This window comes from Candidozyma duobushaemuli, assembly GCF_002926085.2.
Source record: "Candidozyma duobushaemuli strain B09383 chromosome Unknown A_B09383, whole genome shotgun sequence".
NCBI classification, from domain to species: Eukaryota; Fungi; Ascomycota; class Pichiomycetes; order Serinales; family Metschnikowiaceae; genus Candidozyma; species Candidozyma duobushaemuli.
In genome coordinates this window covers 1172380-1188406 of record NW_020289901.1, presented here as the reverse complement: position 1 = coordinate 1188406, position 16027 = coordinate 1172380, and the positions used below count along the sequence as shown (strand labels likewise).

Here is a 16027-nt window from a genome sequence, read left to right as displayed (position 1 = left end):
AGTGGCTTCTTAATGATTTTGAGCGAACACTCTCACAATCGACCTTCGGTTCGACTCTGGCGCGCGCTGCTCTTTTGGTCCTTTTCACTAGGCTGCAAGCTCATCTAACCATTCAAGAAGGAATTGAAAGTGAAGCCTTTGATAGGTTTACTAATGAGCACTGAAATGAATGGAATTTCTTGATTTCTCGAGGCGTTCTGATTATAATGATAGCTTAACAACCACGTCATGTGCAGGTTTTCGACCTCTAGTAACGCGTAGGGCGTTCATCGAAGTATTGTAGTATTTCATCTCCAATAATAATGAGTAACAACAAGAATAGAGAGAATCTTCCATGGTATGTGAAAGTGTAAAGAACATGTTAAGGATTATACTAATAAGAAGGGTTGAAAAGTACCGTCCTTCCAGCCTTGACGACGTTTATGGGCAAGAGGAAATCGTGAAGACCGTGAGAAAGTTCATTCATGAGGGCAGATTACCCCATCTTTTATTTTATGGACCACCAGGAACTGGTAAAACCTCCATGATTACTGCCCTAGCAAGAGAAATCTATGGGCCCAACTACAAAAGCATGGTGTTAGAATTGAATGCATCTGACGATAGAGGTATTGACGTCGTCAGAAATCAAATAAAAGAATTCGCCTCCACGATGCAGATCTTCAGCCGTGGTTTCAAATTAATCATATTGGATGAGGCGGATGCTATGACTTCTGCTGCTCAGAACTCGTTGAGAAGAATCATCGAGAGATACACGAAGAACACACGTTTCTGTATCTTGGCCAATTACGCCCACAAGTTGAATCCAGCTCTTATCTCAAGATGTACGCGATTTCGCTTCCAGCCCCTCACCGAGGGTGCTGTACGGGACCAGATCAAGAGTGTGGTTGCAAAAGAAGGGCTTGTCATCTCGGAGAAGGCAGAACAAGCGCTCCTCAAGTTATCCGGTGGTGATATGAGAAGAGCTCTCAACGTGCTTCAGGCATGTAAGGCGGCTCTAGATAGCCCAGATGATCAGATAGACGAGAAAATGATATACGAGTGTGTGGGAGCACCGGATCCAGCAGACATTGAGACCATACTAGATTCTATCCTTAGAGATGACTGGACTACGAGTTATTTGACGTTTGAAAAATTTAAGAAAACGAAGGGGTTGGCTTTGATTGACCTCGTCCAAGCCTTCGTCGAGATTTTGCAAGGTTACGAACTCAAGCCATCCGCCAGAATAGCAATTTTGAAAGAACTTGCAGATGTTGAGTACGGCGTTTCAAGGGCGGTAACGAGAAAATTCAAACAAGTGCAGTCATTGGGGTCATCAAGGCTGCCATGGAGAATCAAGCTTAAAAGCGCTATGAGGAGAACACAGCCTGGTCCTTGAGGGTGCAAAAGCCTATCTCCCAGCCGCACCATGTTCAGGAATGGCTGTCAAAGGTGCCCTTAGTGCAGACTGAGAGAGTAATGCGCGCTTCAAGGCTTTAGTTTGTGTGCCTGGTAGTGGCTTTTTGAGGAGCAGGTTTCACGCATGTAAGAGAACTTCACATAGCTTAAGGAATAAAAATAACGAACCTTCCCCTATTTCTCCAATTACACCACTATTTTATTCATTCTCAAGTACGCCATACCATTGAATGACAACAAAAGTTATTGCTACAGGCTCCGAGTCCGAGATAGCCAACAATGTGGAGACCCAGTTCGACGATAATAAGGTGGTGTTTCTGTCGTGGGTCCAGAAACGATCCTTCAAGACACATCAGTGGAATAAGCGCTGGATGGTTCTCCGAAATTGCCAACTCAGCTACTACAAAAAGAGCTCTGAACACAAGCCTAGCAAAGTGCTCAACAAATCTGAGTTGCTAGCATTCAGTGACGTTCAAGATGCCCATAAGGAGCATGAGAATCACTTCGCCATCTATACGAGCAGCCGTGTCTACCACTTTCGAGTGGAAAGCAAGCAGCTTCAGAATAGTTGGATGAAGGCTTTGGAGAGTGTGGTGAGACAATATGAGGACGACTCCAATGAGGATGAGGAGCACGAGACAGCGGCAAGTCATCTATCGAACCTCCTGAAGGATAAGAGGGAGGGAGAATATTTGGTTGAGCAGGGCGAACTACGAAAGCTTCGAAAGAGATACAGTCAATGGCGTAAGCTCTATGTGGTGGTCACCAACAAAGCCATCTATTTCTGTAAACTGAAAGAACACAAGGACAGGGCATACAAGATCATAAAGATGGAGAATGTCATGGATGTTATCGAAGTTGATGCCACGCGAGGGAAGAGCTGGTGTATCATGGTAATTACCCCGATGAAGCGCATATATTTGGGTGCACAAGACGAACACGACATGACAAAATGGCTATCGGCAATCAAAGCCGTGGTTTTGCTGAAAAAGCGAAATTGATTTATAATTCGAAACCAATGTATTTTACCAACTCTACGTAGACACTATTGTGCATACTCACTGTTTCAAAGCTGAAATTAACAATATGCGAATCCAAATATAAGGTGTACAAAAGTGCCTAACACACCAATGGAACCTTCGCTGCTGGTGGACACTCTTGCAGATCTCTTTCCACACAAGTCAAGAAGTGAGCTATTTGGAAGGTTAGTCAGCTGCGATCGAATCGACGTTGTGATCGACGACTTGATCCAAGAACAAGAGCACGCATCCAGTGTGGTATCCTCAGAGATAAGGCAATTACAGCTGTTATTTCCAGGAACGGATTCAAGAAAGTTAGAGCGAGTGCTCAAGGAGAATGAGAATGACGTGGAACTGGCAATTGAAGCGATCATGCTGAAGGACGCCTCTGTGAATGAGTTGGGGGTAGTCACGGGTTTACTGGAAGCTGTCCTAGAGCCCTATTTGCAAAATAATCCCTGCCGAATGCTGGCATTGGCAGATATCATGTGCAACTATAGGAAAAAGAAGAAGGTAAAGCGATCTCGTGTTCAAGATTCTCGCAATGCCTCCTCGATGAGCATTGTGGAAGACCAGAGGCAATCTTTTGACGAATCTGGACAAGAGATATCTGAGCTAAGGCAACTGGTACATGAACATCAGCCTTTACAGCAACTTAATTTTGCATTTCTCATCAAATGTCTCGAATTTTTCGAGGGAGCCATGGATAGAGTGCTACGAGTGGGATACATGTTTGTGGATCACGATGTTGTTCAACTAACCTACGATAGAAGTTTGAATCTTCATGTTGCCTTCAAGCCGGAATTGAAGGCCGCTGAAGTTCTCAAACAAGTTAAACTACCGCAAAAGTCGTGGAACCTAACTCCTAGTGCTTCGACAAGACTGCAGAAACCCACATCTGATGAGATAAGAGACAAGGCACGCCCAGTCCTTCATTCGGCTTCAGTTGATCTTCATGGCCTTACGGTTGGTGAGGCCGTGGATTTAGCGAAACAAAGGGTAATCCAGTGGTGGGCACAAGAGACCGAGGAGAGACAAGCACATGGAATTTTGTCGAGGTTTGGATCCAAAGCTCAGTTCGTTGATCTGCTTGATGTGATTGTAGGTAGAGGGCTTCATTCTTCGGGCGGCCCTAAACTTCGCAAGCCAGTGATGAAGATGCTTGATTCGAACAATTTTATCTACAAAGAGGAGATCGGCCGGTTTTCAGTGGTAGGAAAACGTACCTAGAAAATATTTTCCAGCTATTTGTTAGACCCGTATCTGACCAAAAGAAGAAAAGAAGCTTCTTCAGGCCTTTTAAAGCCTGTTCGATATTTGACCTCGCAAGACAAATGAACAGCTTTGCCATCCAATCGCCGGATCAGACTACAGTTGCATTATCAAACTTTTAGTTGCTCCTATCAATCATCTCTCCATTCAACGAACACCTCGTCTGTTCGGAATCTCTGGGTACACACCGTGTTTTGTAGGTCGTTGGTTTGGCCCATTCTGTATCCAAGTAAGCCGGCATGCGCTATCATTATTCCGTTATCAATGCAAAATCTTTCATCGGTGGCATGAATGGAGCCATTTTTTCTGTCCTTCACCATCAATGCCATCATCTCTTGTAAACGCTCATTCGAGCCAACTCCACCTACAATCAACACCTGATTGCTCTGTACATGCGCCATAGCTCTCTCTGTGATCTCCACCAACATAGCAAAAAGAGTTTCTTGAAGAGAAAAACATAAATCTTCGGGGGTGATTGGCTCATTCGTTTCCTGGTCAACTAGCTTTTTGGAGTTACCCTTGAACAAGTCTTTAGCGATTTCGTCAACATGTGCCAAGATACCTGACATCGAAAGATCCATTCCCTTCACAGTATATGGTAAAGGAACAAAGTGACGCCCCTTCTTGGCCATCTGCTCGATATTGTACCCCGGTGCTGGATCGTTAGGGATTTTGAGGGTGCGGGCAAATCTATCCAAACAATTACCTATGGCAATGTCTAGGGTTTCGCCAAAGATACGATACCTTTGTTTGGAGTAGGCAATCACTTGGGTGTTTCCACCGGAGACATATAGAACCACTGGATTCTGTGCACCTGTTATCTCACGCCCCATCTCAATATGACCAACGCAATGATTAACACCAACAAGAGGTTTATTCCATAGCTGTGATAATGTTCTGGCAGCTATGACAACACTTTGTAAAGGAGCACCCATCCCTGGTCCCTGTGTAAAGCAAATACAATCTAAATCATCACCACAAATATTAGCATCTGCTATGGCTCTCTTAATAATGCGGACCACCCAATTCCTATGATGTCTTGCGGTATCCCTTGGAAGGAATCCTTCTCCTGGGGTGTGACATAAGTATCCCTAACGTTGGAGAGTACTTCAGCTCGGTTTGTTTCAGATAGTGGCCCCGTATGATGCTTGATAACACCAACACCTAGCTTGTTGGCAGAGCCTTCTAGTCCCAATGCAAGATAGTATTCACGACCAGGTCGAACATATCTATCTAGATCAACCGTCATGGCTCTATAAATCGAGAGGGTCGACGATGCTGAAGATGGATATGTAGGGAGGATATGCAGGTGACAGAGTGCAACGTAAATGACTTGTTTTGATCTTCTGTCAAAATAAGCAAAATGACAAAGCTCGTAAATAGTAGGTCTCCTAGAAATAATCTTGTACTGGATGAAAGAGTATTTTTTTGGTTTAGCCTTCCTAGAACTAAAACTGCTGTTACGTTTCTGACTTTTTTGTGCGAATGAGGAATGGCTGCAAAATGAGAAATCTATAAACATGATGAACTAATTCCAAACACGATAACTGGGTAACTTTTATTATCTTCGCTAGAACAGATCAAGCTGCGAAGTCGACGCCTGCCTTTCAGCAGACTAAAGTATTATAAAACTGGCTTACGACGATATATGCTTGTGACGTCTAGTTTACGCAAAATTACTTATGACATGGAAGATTGTCAATATGCTTCGACTACACAGCGCCAAGTCTTTGCCTATAACGACTCATAAACTAGAAGAATTTCTGTTGCTAACATTCAATTTGAAGTATCGGTACACCCATATCGTTTATGCCTCGCAAGGTCTCAAGCGCACACAGTAGTGTACGAAATTATAAACAACACTTCCTAACAGAATCCAATCTCAAAAAACTCCATGGCTCGCCTAGGAGATATCCTCACCTCAATCGAGGCGCTGTGTGATACAATGAATAATCTAGAATTCGAACCTCCGGGCATTTTTACGAATGCTATCATTAACAAACCCGATGTGACATCCCTAATACGCGACCCTTCAGAAGCTGAATCGAGTCTCTATAAAATTAATAAAGGTTCTGGTTTGGGGAGCCTGATGCTACGGCTGAAGGATGGCCAAGGTAATGGAGAAAAGCTTACCTTTTTACAACCTCAACGAATCGACGGAAAACGTGTTTTTGAAGAGGTTGAAGGTGAAACGTCCGGTCCTGTAGTTAGCGTGCCACGGTTGGTGAATGTTCCCGACGACGACAAGAAAGAGAATATCGAGGCGATGTCATCACCAACAAAAAAGCGTTTCATGAGCCAGTATAAGCTCATTTCGGCTGATGTGTTGGAGTCCGAGGATTTTGAGCTAATATATGATACTGCGAACGACGTGATACTGCGATATCCAAACATTGTCAATGATTCAAACATCAAGGAAACGATCAAAAACATAAGGCTTGCATACGACGAGCTTCTTGGAGAGACTGAGTCTCTTGAGAAGGCAGTGAAGCAGCAAAAGGAACAACTTGGTGCGCAAGGCGACAGCATCTATGAACTTGAGTCTCCCGGTAGAAACGTTGATGAGCTTATCAGAGGGGAAGAGGAACTTATCGAAGGTCTTGAAAAGGAGCTTGAGGCTGCCAGAACTTGAAAATAGGAATATAAGGTAAGGTACAAATCTACACGTAAAAATATCGAACCAACTATATTACAGGCGTAATTAGATAGCAGACAAAATGTCAGAGTCACCGACGTCCAAGATGGCCATGGTACCGACTCTGAACAACTTACCGCAGACGGTACCCAACTCGTTGTTGCCACCGGCGAAGTAGTAGACCTGGGTCTTAGACAACATAGCGTAGTACTCCAACTCAGACTTTCTCAAGACTGGGGTGTTACCAGCGATGATGATCAACTTGGCCTTACCAGCTCTGAGAGCCTTAACGGTGGACTTGTAGCCCAAGGTGTACTTACCGGACTTCATAACCAAGCCCAACTTGGCGTTGACGTTGTCAGTGTTCTTGTTCTTTGGGGCCTTTTCATGTTAGTAGATAGTTGGTAGGATGTTATAAGCTGAGGGTACATGACGGCGCCAGCGCTAATCAGCCCCGTTTCAGCTCTTTCAAAGAATGATACTGACCATCTCTGTGTATTTAGTGTTTCACTCCGGTCTATTGAAGATAAAGAAGAAAAGCGAGAGAAAACCGTCTTGAAAATTTGTGCGCAGAGGGTGGTGCACCGGCAGACAGCTCAAAATCGCAGTCACTTTGATCACGTGTATCAACGACGCAACAACACCACTTACATTATTCTTACTTACCCTCGACCTATGTAAAGCATGATATGCTATAGACTCTCAATTCTTGAACACTTATGTATGGCATGTATTCGAAGGTTTGCAGCTCACGGTGTCGTTGGCTGAATCGAGTATTGCCACGACGCACCTCTTTTGCTGTAAGCATAGAGCACCATGAGACATCCTCACAATTGCTCGAATATAAAAATGAATGATGGGTAAGCTTCAAGAATTGGTAATGGCTAAACCAGTCTTCAAGATTGTAATAGGTGATAATAGAGCCTCTTGATGGTTCTCTCACGTGACTAGTTTGACCTCAAGAACCTCAAAATTGAAGGTAGTGAATCCTGCATCGACCCCGCGGGCTCCACCAAGTAAAATTTTTCGTTCTCTATTCTCATTCTCTTTTCCACTTAACCATAGACTTGGTACGTACCGATAAAGAAATTTGTTATAGTTCAAGTCGGCAGACACCCGTTTGCAATACCCAAACTTAAGAATCCAAAGTCCTAATTGCTGTCAATTTGTGCCTCCAGCAAGAGCTATATCAAAACACAACCAAAAAGCTTTATACTAACAGGCCAGAAAAATGAAGATCGAAATCGACTCCTTCTCGGGTTCCAAGATTTACCCAGGTAGAGGTACCTTGTTTGTCAGAGGTGACTCTAAGATTTTCAGATTCCAGTCCTCTAAGTCTGCTTCTTTGTTCCAACAGAGAAAGAACCCAAGAAGAGTTGCTTGGACCGTCTTGTACAGAAGACACCACAAGAAGGGTATCTCTGAGGAGACTTCCAAGAAGAGAACCAGAAGAACTGTCAAGCACCAGAGACCTATTGTCGGTGCTTCTTTGGAGCAGATCAAGGAGAAGAGAAACCAGAAGCCAGCTGAGAGAAAGGCCACCAGAGAGGAGAGATTGAAGAAGGCCAAGGAGGCTGCCAAGCTCAGAAAGACTGAGAGAAAGGAGCAGAACGCCAAGTCCGCTGCTCAGGGTGCTCAGGGTAAGTTCTCTAAGGCCCAGCAGAAGGGTGCTTTCCAGAAGGTCCACGCTACCTCTCGTTAAGTTTAACTCTGTAACTTAAATGCTAATACATACGGTTTCATAAAGACCGTCAAGATGTAGATGCTCAAAGTTTGTATTGTCCGCCCACGAAGTGGCCAACTCGAGATTCATCGGGTTGGGTGCTTAGGACAATTTCTCGATTCCCAGTACTATCGATAAAACCAAAGTAAAATGACTCTGTACTGTGGCAGAAAGCCAAAGTCGTTCGTGTCCCGTGCTGAACGATTGCAATGACACCAGCGTAGACAATGGCTTCGTGCTTATCACTGAGCCCTGACAATTGCGTCGATTCGCTATGGTTAACAATGCTCTGCACCATGACTGCCAGGAAGTCTTGCCATTCATCAGATTGGGCACATCGTAGGAGAACGTCTGCAACAAATCCAGCCAATCTCATCTTGATGATATCGTCGCCATTACCACTACACAAGCAACTGATACGAATGCTTTCATCTCCAGCTACTGCCAAACCAGCCCCATAAACGCCGGCACAGCTGACTCGTCCCGGAAACTTCAAGAAAGTGCCACCGGAGGATGTAGATAGTGAAAGGTGTCTCTCAAAGTGAATGACTCCAACGGTATCTTGCACTGACTGTGGAGGTGCAACCGGTAGGCTTTTGAATTTGTCATATAACAATTTTGCAGCAGGCAGAATCAATGTCGAGCCTCCATCTGTTCCGTAGACATCTCTAATATGCTGATAGTTTAACATTGAGGGCTTCAGTAGTCCAAGGCTTTTCGAATTCTGAAATTCCTCTTCGATTTTGTCCTTTATGTGGAGAGACTCTAGTGTGGGGCACTCCTTGTCATCGATCCCAATTAGTGAAAGTGATTCATATTTTTGGTCGGATGAAGTCAACACAGTGCAATCACAGGAGGCATCACCAAATCTGTCAAGAGCAGAGCCATAGCCGGTGTTAGTTAGAGGTGACTTCTCGATAATGGAGCAGCATTGGACAAATGAGTTGGTGCGAAGAGCCGACTTGAGTAGCTTTTTATATCGATCGTTCGAAGACGGAGAGTGGTTTCCGGCGCCAACGTGAGCCACCAAAAAGGACATGACCCAGACAAGATACCGGTTTCAAGGGTGTTCGAAAGTACTGAAAATCAAAAAAAGAAAGTGGTCCCTAGCAGGATCGAACTGCTGATCTTGGCGTTATTAGCACCACGCCTTAACCAACTGGGCCAAGGGACCAACTCTGAGAGTGTCATGGATATGATGAGTGTTAAGGCAACGAACGACGGTCACGAGATACAGACCACGTGAAGATGAAACTTACGAAGTTCTGAAACGCCAAGTCAAACAAGATCAGCAGCCTGAAACAGATCGGCAGTCTGAAACATCCCTTTACGATGCCAGCAGTCTGAAACACCATTTACGAAAGGGGTTAATTGCAATATAAAATGGGGACGTTCTTCCCCAAGTTGTTAGAAGGTTAGCGGTTACTTAGCTTAGTACAATACACAAGTATAACTTAGGGTTAAGACCAACCGCTAAAAGAGATCCCACAGACGAACCATAACAGAGAGGACGCTAAATTAGGTAATATAAATCGCACAAGCTGATTTCTGGAAAAACCCAGACCTCTCAGAATAAAAAACCCAGACACCCCACCGGTGTTACTAAAACATCCCAAATTAACGTTTTAGAGAAGCAAAAATAAAAAAAAAGGCAAAAAGAAAGATAGAGTAGAAGGGTCCAAGCGGAGATTTGAGAAAAGTTGATATAGATTGGTCAAAAGGCAAATACTTAGATGTTGTCCGCAGGTTCTCGGAAGTTATCCTGTAAGGACGAGAAGGTAAGGAACATGAAACAAGTTCCTATCACCGCTGCTTGCTATGTTAGATGGCAAGAAGATAAGTAAACTAATAGTTCTTGAATGAAATATTACTTTTTGGGGCAATGATGGAGAATTCTGTGTACCAGTCTGACGTATAGCTCAAAATCGAGATCTTACACCGTTAGACTCGGAGTTTGGACCGTTCTTCATATCCAAATTAAGGGGGCATGATGTACAGGCATATACTTAAATGCTCTACCTCTAACGGCTAGATGACCCATATCTCGCGCTTTTGACCCCAAAATGCGCCGTTCGTTCATTTATGACACAAAGTTGCCAGGATGAACTTCGGTCACTTACGAATCTGACATGATTCTGCGAGTTTCACTCAGATCCGTTGTAATAATTGAGTAAGAAAAAAAATTGAGGATGTAAAGGAACATCAATTTGCGAAAGTCCCTATAGTCAAGTCCAGGGCAGGCGCAATCTCCTGGCTTCAATACGCAGTCCGTACGAGCTAACGATACGAGTAATAACCCTTCCACGCACGTTGCGACAGATTAAGCTCTCAAGAAATAAAGCTTGAGAAATCTCCTTTCTGTCTAACGCCACATCGAAGGTAGATTAGAGCCTCGAACCCGCTCGATTCCTAAGTTGGGAAAGCAAAACACAAAGGGAGGGTGACACCACCTGCAGCGCTTCCTATTTATCAACCGGTGCCCAAATGCTTCCACTGTGCCTCGACTCTCTATTTTGCTCATTATAGATTCCAATAGATGTCTTCCAAGATGACATTTCGATTACGAAATCCCCATTTAGGTCGAGGCATCTTCAACGATATTAAGGCTCGTGCTAGGGTGTATGTCTCCGATTTCAAAGATGCCTACAACTACAGGGTGATACCCTCCGTGGTTTTCGTCTTCTTCACCAATATCCTACCGGCTATAGCCTTTGCCCAGGATATGTTCGATAGAACCGACAACGCTTATGGTGTAAACGAGGTGCTATTGAGTTCGGCAATCGCCGGAGTGGTGTTCGGTCTATTTTCCGGTCAACCATTGTGTATCGTGGGTGTAACAGGACCGATCGCTATCTTCAGCTACACGGTTTACGATATATTAAAGGACAGAGACACTCCATATTTTCCATTCATGTGTTGGATTTACCTTTGGTCTATGGTGATGCACTTCATCATCGCAATCCTCAACTGGGTGACATACTTGAAGATCATTTCTAACTTCTCTTGCGAGGTCTTTGGATTCTTTATCTGTGTCATTTATTGTCAAAAGGCCGTGGCCATATTGAGTAATCAATTCACCGATATGGGAGCAGCTTCAGGATTTTGCTCGGTAATGATTGCCCTTCTCATGGTCATCTTTGGCCTCGGCTCCTCAATTTTTGGCTCGACCCTTCACTATTTCAAGCCTCCAATTAGAAAGATTTTTGTTGACTACGGTGTACCCTTGGCCGTCATCTTCTTCACTGGTTTTATTCATTTTGGTGGCTGGTTGGACAATGTCGATCTTGCTCGTCTACCGACTACTAGAGCATTCCAGCCCACAAATGATAGTGCTGCGCTTGGTAGAGCGCATGGCTGGTTTATACATTTCTGGCCCAACGAGAATATTTCTGTGGGTGATATGTTTTTGGCTCTACCTTTTGCGCTATTGCTTACTTTCTTGTTCTACTTCGATCACAATGTCTCATCATTGATGTGTCAACTGAAAGACTTTCCTTTGAAAAAACCAGCATCATTTCATTGGGACTTTATGCTCCTAGGACTAACAACAGGAATTTCTGGTCTCATAGGAATTCCAGCACCCAACGGATTGATTCCACAAGCACCCCTCCACACTGCCTCATTAGTAGTTGAGGACTTCGAAACCGGCCAGCCAGTTTCGGTTGTGGAGCAGCGCTTCACCAACACCGCTCAAGGAGCCGCTACCTTTGTGTTGATGAGTGGACCCTTCCTTGTTGTATTGAATCTCATTCCCCAAGCAATTTTGGCGGGACTCTTCTTCATCATGGGTATAAATGGCTTACATGGCAATATCATTGTCAACAGAATAAGATTCATTTTCTTGGATGAACAGTACATTATTCATGATCCACACTGTCCTGAATACTTCAAGGCCATGCATGCAATCCCGAAGGAGAAGCGTAAATGGTTTTATATTTATCTCGTTTTGCAACTCATTGCTGGAGGTGCTGAAATTGCCATTACATTGACAAAAGGTGCAATCGGGTTTCCGGCCGTTTTGGTGTTCTTCGCATTATGTGCCAAGTATATCTGGCCTTTATTTATTCCCAAAGAGGATTTGGAGTACCTCGATGGTGCCGTCGCAGAAGACTTTATCATCAAGAGTCTAGACGTTCATCCAAAGGCGCCCGAGGAGAAGTTCAACGAATTTTCAGATTCGACAACAGCGTGAGATTAATATAGAAACTAAATATAATTACTGACTGCTGACATCACGTAAAACAAAAACAAAAAAGTTGTCGAAACAAAAAAAAAGGATGTTTGAAATCTAGACTGAAGGACAGCTGGTTATCAAACGGGGACAGTCAACTGGATGCTAATAAAATTCTTTCATTTTTTTTTCATTTTTTTTCATTTTTTTTTTTTTTTTTGTCTTTTCATAAATCTCAACTTGGGTAACAAAACTTGAAAGCATGCCGCAAAGGCATGCTGCAAGTACCTTTTGAATATAGGATACTAGGTAACTGCTCCACTGTTATATCCGAAGTTGTTAAATTGCAGAAGAATGGCAATGCCAGTCACATCGGTCAAGTGACAGGAATAAACAGATTGCAAATTGCCCTGATGGTCCTTTTATGTACATGCTGAACGAGTCGAGGAGGATGAAATAAATATGCAGAAGGGTGCAAGAACTGTGGCAACTAAAGGAAAGTGTGCTCATTGGCGAGTGCCAGAAGTGGTCTTGAATCAAACTTACAACTGAACGTTGTCGGGTAACAACCACTGCTCAAAGTTGCTCTTTACTCTCAACTGGACCTCGGTGGCGGTGGCGTTGTTGCTATCCTTGCCATTCAAATATCCAAGCTCAACATTCTTACATCTCTGGACGGCAGCCAAAATGGTCTGGTCCAACAATTCGGCCCTTTGCTCCTCATCAGTGACCTCAAATGCGTTCAGAATACCATTTGTGATGATCTTGACTCTTTTGAAGCTAAGGATCAAGTCCAAATCAATCCAACCTTCGGTACCCATGTTTTTTCTCAAGAAAATGTCTCTGAGCAAGTTTTCAAGAGAGAAGTAGTAATCAACCTGTTGAGTCAATGCTTGCAGAGGCTCCTGTTTAGGGCTTATAGGAGGAGGAATTTGAACTGGCATGGGGCGCCATAAGGCAAGCCTGGGATCATGCCCTGAGGCATAGGATGGTGGGGAATGTGAGGCACAAATGGCATGCCCATAGGGCCACGGTAACCATTTGGGTATGCATTTTGGATGTTACCAGAGCTGTTGTTTCTTCTGTACTGGCCGGGGTTGCCAGATCTGTACTGCCTCTGACCATTGAAGTTGTTGTAGCCCTGGTTGTTTCCGTAAGGATTGTAGTAGCTATTTTGTTGTTGACGGTTCTGCTGGGGTGGTTTGCCGTTTTGGACTGGCACACCCTGAGGGCTGAACTTTCTGTTAGGTTTTTGGCCCTGTTGACCGGAGGCCTGGGCAGCACCAGTGCTATACCTCTTTCTATCTTGTGAGTAGCCTTGAGCGGCGCCTTCGAGATCGTGACCGGTGACATCTTTTAGAGCCTCCTGGTCGAGCTCCTCATCGTCCTTCTTCTTCTCAGTCTTGATAGAGTCGTCCTGAGAGGGCGAATCAGACCCAGCAGCCTTCTTGCGGTTGGCCTTATTCTTTCTCTTAGATTTCTGCTGGCCACCAGTACCAACGTTTTGAGACCTAGGCGATGGCAAAACCACTTTGGCGTTGATTGGCACCCATTTGTTAGGTTTGATGAACTTGGTGGCAGCCTTGTTGGCAGGTTGAGCCACAGGCAGAAGAACAGGGGCTTTGTCAGGAGTCGGCCACTTGTGTTCATCCACAGCAGCTGAATCGCTAGCGGCAGAGGCACCCCAAACAGATTTCGTTGGAACAGGAGCGGGAGCTAAAGACTTCTTTTCTTTCTTCGGAGCGGGAGCGGCCTGCTCTTCCTGAGTGGTAGTATCAGAAGGCTTTTCCGATTCCACAGCGACCACATCGGAGTTGGAGACAGAAGGAGAAGTCGACGAAGTATGGGAAGTTTCTGAGGCCTGGTCAGGTTTTGGACTGGAGCCATTAGCGGCAACGTTAGCGTATGACATCTTGACCACCTGATTTGATGATTAATGACGAGATCTGGTCAAGGTTTAGGGAAGCCGGCAATTAAAGGCGGTTGATTGAAGGTATGCTAGATGACTGCTTTTCCCTATTTTTTTGTTCGGTGAGCCCTATAAGACCTGTGAAAAAACTGGACTGGCACCTGAATGGAAAAAAAAAAAAAAAAAAAATTAAACGCAGTGACAGAAACTTCGAATGTCGCTGAAAATAACGTGTGCCTGATTGGTGAATTGCACACTAAAAAAACTGTCGAAGGGACAAATCGTTGGGATCGGGGTAGGTTATCAGTGGTAAATCAAGATGACCAACTAGGAAACTCAGTGAATGATAGTAGCCGAGGTGAACAAAACGAAAAAAAAAATTATGGATTTTTCGCACGAATGCCAGACCTAGAGACGGCAGGAAACTCTAAGTCTGGGAAATTTGCCCATGTCGCGCCAGTGACTGCGAAGACGCCGTGGAAGTAAAAGGTATAAATTTCTTGCAGCTCTCTGAATTGGACCCTGTCGCTGTGTTTGTTTATACGATTGAAGTTCTGCATTTTCCAACCATACAGGGCTCGTTAAAACAAATGTTGTAAAAAAAATTTTTTCTCTATGTTTATGTAATTGTGCTTGTGGGGCAGTCTTGGGCTTTTTTCTTTGCAACCAACTAGAGGTTCGCGGCAGTGGACCTTGGGGTAAAATTACGGCGTAAGGACCCATAAAATTCATAGTTGAGCTGTGGCATTCTCGGGATGCCGGATTTACCGGATTCGAAATATATTTTGGAATTCAGCAGTTCTCAGCTAAATATTTGTATACTTCCTTTGCCCCGATCCCTCGGCTAAATCTGGGACACCCTCACCAGCCTTTTCGGGTCCCCCATTGTGTGCACGTAAAATTACTCCACAAAAAACGTCCATACCCACTCGCTGAGTAGTGACAGGCTTTTTTTCAACTTTACCAGTTCTTTTCTAAAATACCTTAAGAGCGAGGTGTGAAAGAGCCAATCAATCTCACAGCACTCCAATAGCACAGTCTGCAGCATCATCCGATTTCCCCACGTCTCAAAATAAACACCTTTGCTGAAACTGCCTATCGATGTCGATATTCACAAATCCACTTTACAGGCCCGTGCTTGAGGCCGTCAGATCGTCACGTAATGGTATAGTGTATGGTGGTAAACTAAGGTTCTCCCATGCTTTGGTTATCAACTTGCTATACCGCTCTGGACCCTTGGCCCCTCGTCTCAAGCAGGTCTTGAACGCAACCAAGCAGCACACCATCGTTCTAGCCACCTTCGCCTTCATATACAAAACCTTGGTCAGCTTCTTGAAGCAAGACAAACTCATGGGTGATAATATTGGTCTCATCAAGTTCGTTGCTGGTGCACTTGGCGGATGGGTGGTATACTCGCAGCATTTTGGAGCCTTCAACCCCGGTATCACCCATCAGATTACATTATACTGTTACTCGAGAGTGACTTTGGCGTTGGGCAAGATTCTTTTGGATCTTCTTTTGAATTGTCGCCAACCAAGCTTGAGAATTAGAGGCGAGGATGTCTTGTGGAAGGATTTGACAGAAACTCAGACCAAGCGCTTTAAGGCAAAGATCTACAACAAGTCGTGGAAGTATTTTGCCGTGCTTGTGTGGGCATTCGTCATGTTCATTTACGACTACCACCCACAGTACTTACAGTCGTCTTTGAGACACTCTATGGCGTACATTTACGATACTGAGATGGACAGCTGGGCAAACTGGACACAATTTTTTGGCCTCAACTAAAACAGCCGCCGATTCTCAACTCTGCAACGGTATTTACTGTATTTATGAATATACAGAGTACCAACCGATGCAGTTCATGCAATTGATGCCTGGAATGAATCTGCCCAAAGAACAGTCG

The 16027-nt window shown here is 44.4% G+C and overlaps 11 protein-coding genes and 1 non-coding gene across 12 annotated transcripts; 7 read left to right on the top strand and 5 right to left on the bottom strand. All coding sequences in view use genetic code 12, as the record gives it.

Annotated features, from left to right (window-relative positions):
* Positions 1–358: 358 nt before the first annotated feature.
* RFC3 (replication factor C subunit 3) lies at positions 359–1375 on the top strand (the record flags this gene model as incomplete). Its single annotated transcript, XM_025479113.1, has 1 exon — positions 359–1375. One exon carries the CDS (start codon positions 359–361, stop codon positions 1373–1375), a length of 1017 nt encoding a protein of 338 aa, XP_025338586.1.
* A 250-nt stretch (positions 1376–1625) lies between these two features.
* On the top strand, positions 1626–2396 carry CXQ87_000538 (uncharacterized protein; the record flags this gene model as incomplete). The annotated part of the gene is made up of 1 exon (XM_025479112.1): positions 1626–2396. One exon carries the CDS (start codon positions 1626–1628, stop codon positions 2394–2396), a length of 771 nt encoding a protein of 256 aa, XP_025338585.1.
* Positions 2397–2525: 129 nt separating this feature from the next.
* CXQ87_000537 (uncharacterized protein) lies at positions 2526–3644 on the top strand (the record flags this gene model as incomplete). The annotated part of the gene is made up of 1 exon (XM_025479111.1): positions 2526–3644. The coding sequence occupies one exon, from the start codon at positions 2526–2528 to the stop codon at positions 3642–3644; it is 1119 nt and encodes a 372-aa protein (XP_025338584.1).
* Positions 3645–3817: 173 nt separating this feature from the next.
* CXQ87_000536 (chromatin DNA-binding HSP70/DnaK family ATPase) lies at positions 3818–4621 on the bottom strand (the record flags this gene model as incomplete). The annotated part of the gene is made up of 1 exon (XM_025479110.1): positions 3818–4621. The coding sequence occupies one exon, from the start codon at positions 4619–4621 to the stop codon at positions 3818–3820; it is 804 nt and encodes a 267-aa protein (XP_025338583.1).
* Positions 4622–5580: 959 nt separating this feature from the next.
* On the top strand, positions 5581–6318 carry SPC34 (Spc34p; the record flags this gene model as incomplete). Its single annotated transcript, XM_025479109.1, has 1 exon — positions 5581–6318. The coding sequence occupies one exon, from the start codon at positions 5581–5583 to the stop codon at positions 6316–6318; it is 738 nt and encodes a 245-aa protein (XP_025338582.1).
* Positions 6319–6387: 69 nt separating this feature from the next.
* Positions 6388–6810, bottom strand: RPL30 (60S ribosomal protein eL30; the record flags this gene model as incomplete). Its single annotated transcript, XM_025479108.1, has 2 exons — positions 6388–6702; positions 6808–6810. 2 exons carry the CDS (start codon positions 6808–6810, stop codon positions 6388–6390), a joined length of 318 nt encoding a protein of 105 aa, XP_025338581.1.
* A 742-nt stretch (positions 6811–7552) lies between these two features.
* Positions 7553–8023, top strand: RPL24A (60S ribosomal protein eL24; the record flags this gene model as incomplete). The annotated part of the gene is made up of 1 exon (XM_025479107.1): positions 7553–8023. One exon carries the CDS (start codon positions 7553–7555, stop codon positions 8021–8023), a length of 471 nt encoding a protein of 156 aa, XP_025338580.1.
* A 64-nt stretch (positions 8024–8087) lies between these two features.
* On the bottom strand, positions 8088–9083 carry FGR10 (Fgr10p; the record flags this gene model as incomplete). Its single annotated transcript, XM_025479106.1, has 1 exon — positions 8088–9083. The coding sequence occupies one exon, from the start codon at positions 9081–9083 to the stop codon at positions 8088–8090; it is 996 nt and encodes a 331-aa protein (XP_025338579.1).
* Positions 9084–9144: 61 nt separating this feature from the next.
* CXQ87_000531 lies at positions 9145–9218 on the bottom strand. The gene has a single exon. It is a non-coding gene; the product is annotated as a tRNA-Ile (tRNA).
* Positions 9219–10580: 1362 nt separating this feature from the next.
* CXQ87_000530 (uncharacterized protein) lies at positions 10581–12236 on the top strand (the record flags this gene model as incomplete). Its single annotated transcript, XM_025479105.1, has 1 exon — positions 10581–12236. One exon carries the CDS (start codon positions 10581–10583, stop codon positions 12234–12236), a length of 1656 nt encoding a protein of 551 aa, XP_025338578.1.
* A 521-nt stretch (positions 12237–12757) lies between these two features.
* CXQ87_000529 (uncharacterized protein) lies at positions 12758–14127 on the bottom strand (the record flags this gene model as incomplete). Its single annotated transcript, XM_025479104.1, has 2 exons — positions 12758–13130; positions 13154–14127. The coding sequence occupies 2 exons, from the start codon at positions 14125–14127 to the stop codon at positions 12758–12760; spliced, it is 1347 nt and encodes a 448-aa protein (XP_025338577.1).
* A 1098-nt stretch (positions 14128–15225) lies between these two features.
* CXQ87_000528 (uncharacterized protein) lies at positions 15226–15909 on the top strand (the record flags this gene model as incomplete). The annotated part of the gene is made up of 1 exon (XM_025479103.1): positions 15226–15909. One exon carries the CDS (start codon positions 15226–15228, stop codon positions 15907–15909), a length of 684 nt encoding a protein of 227 aa, XP_025338576.1.
* Positions 15910–16027: the final 118 nt, after the last annotated feature.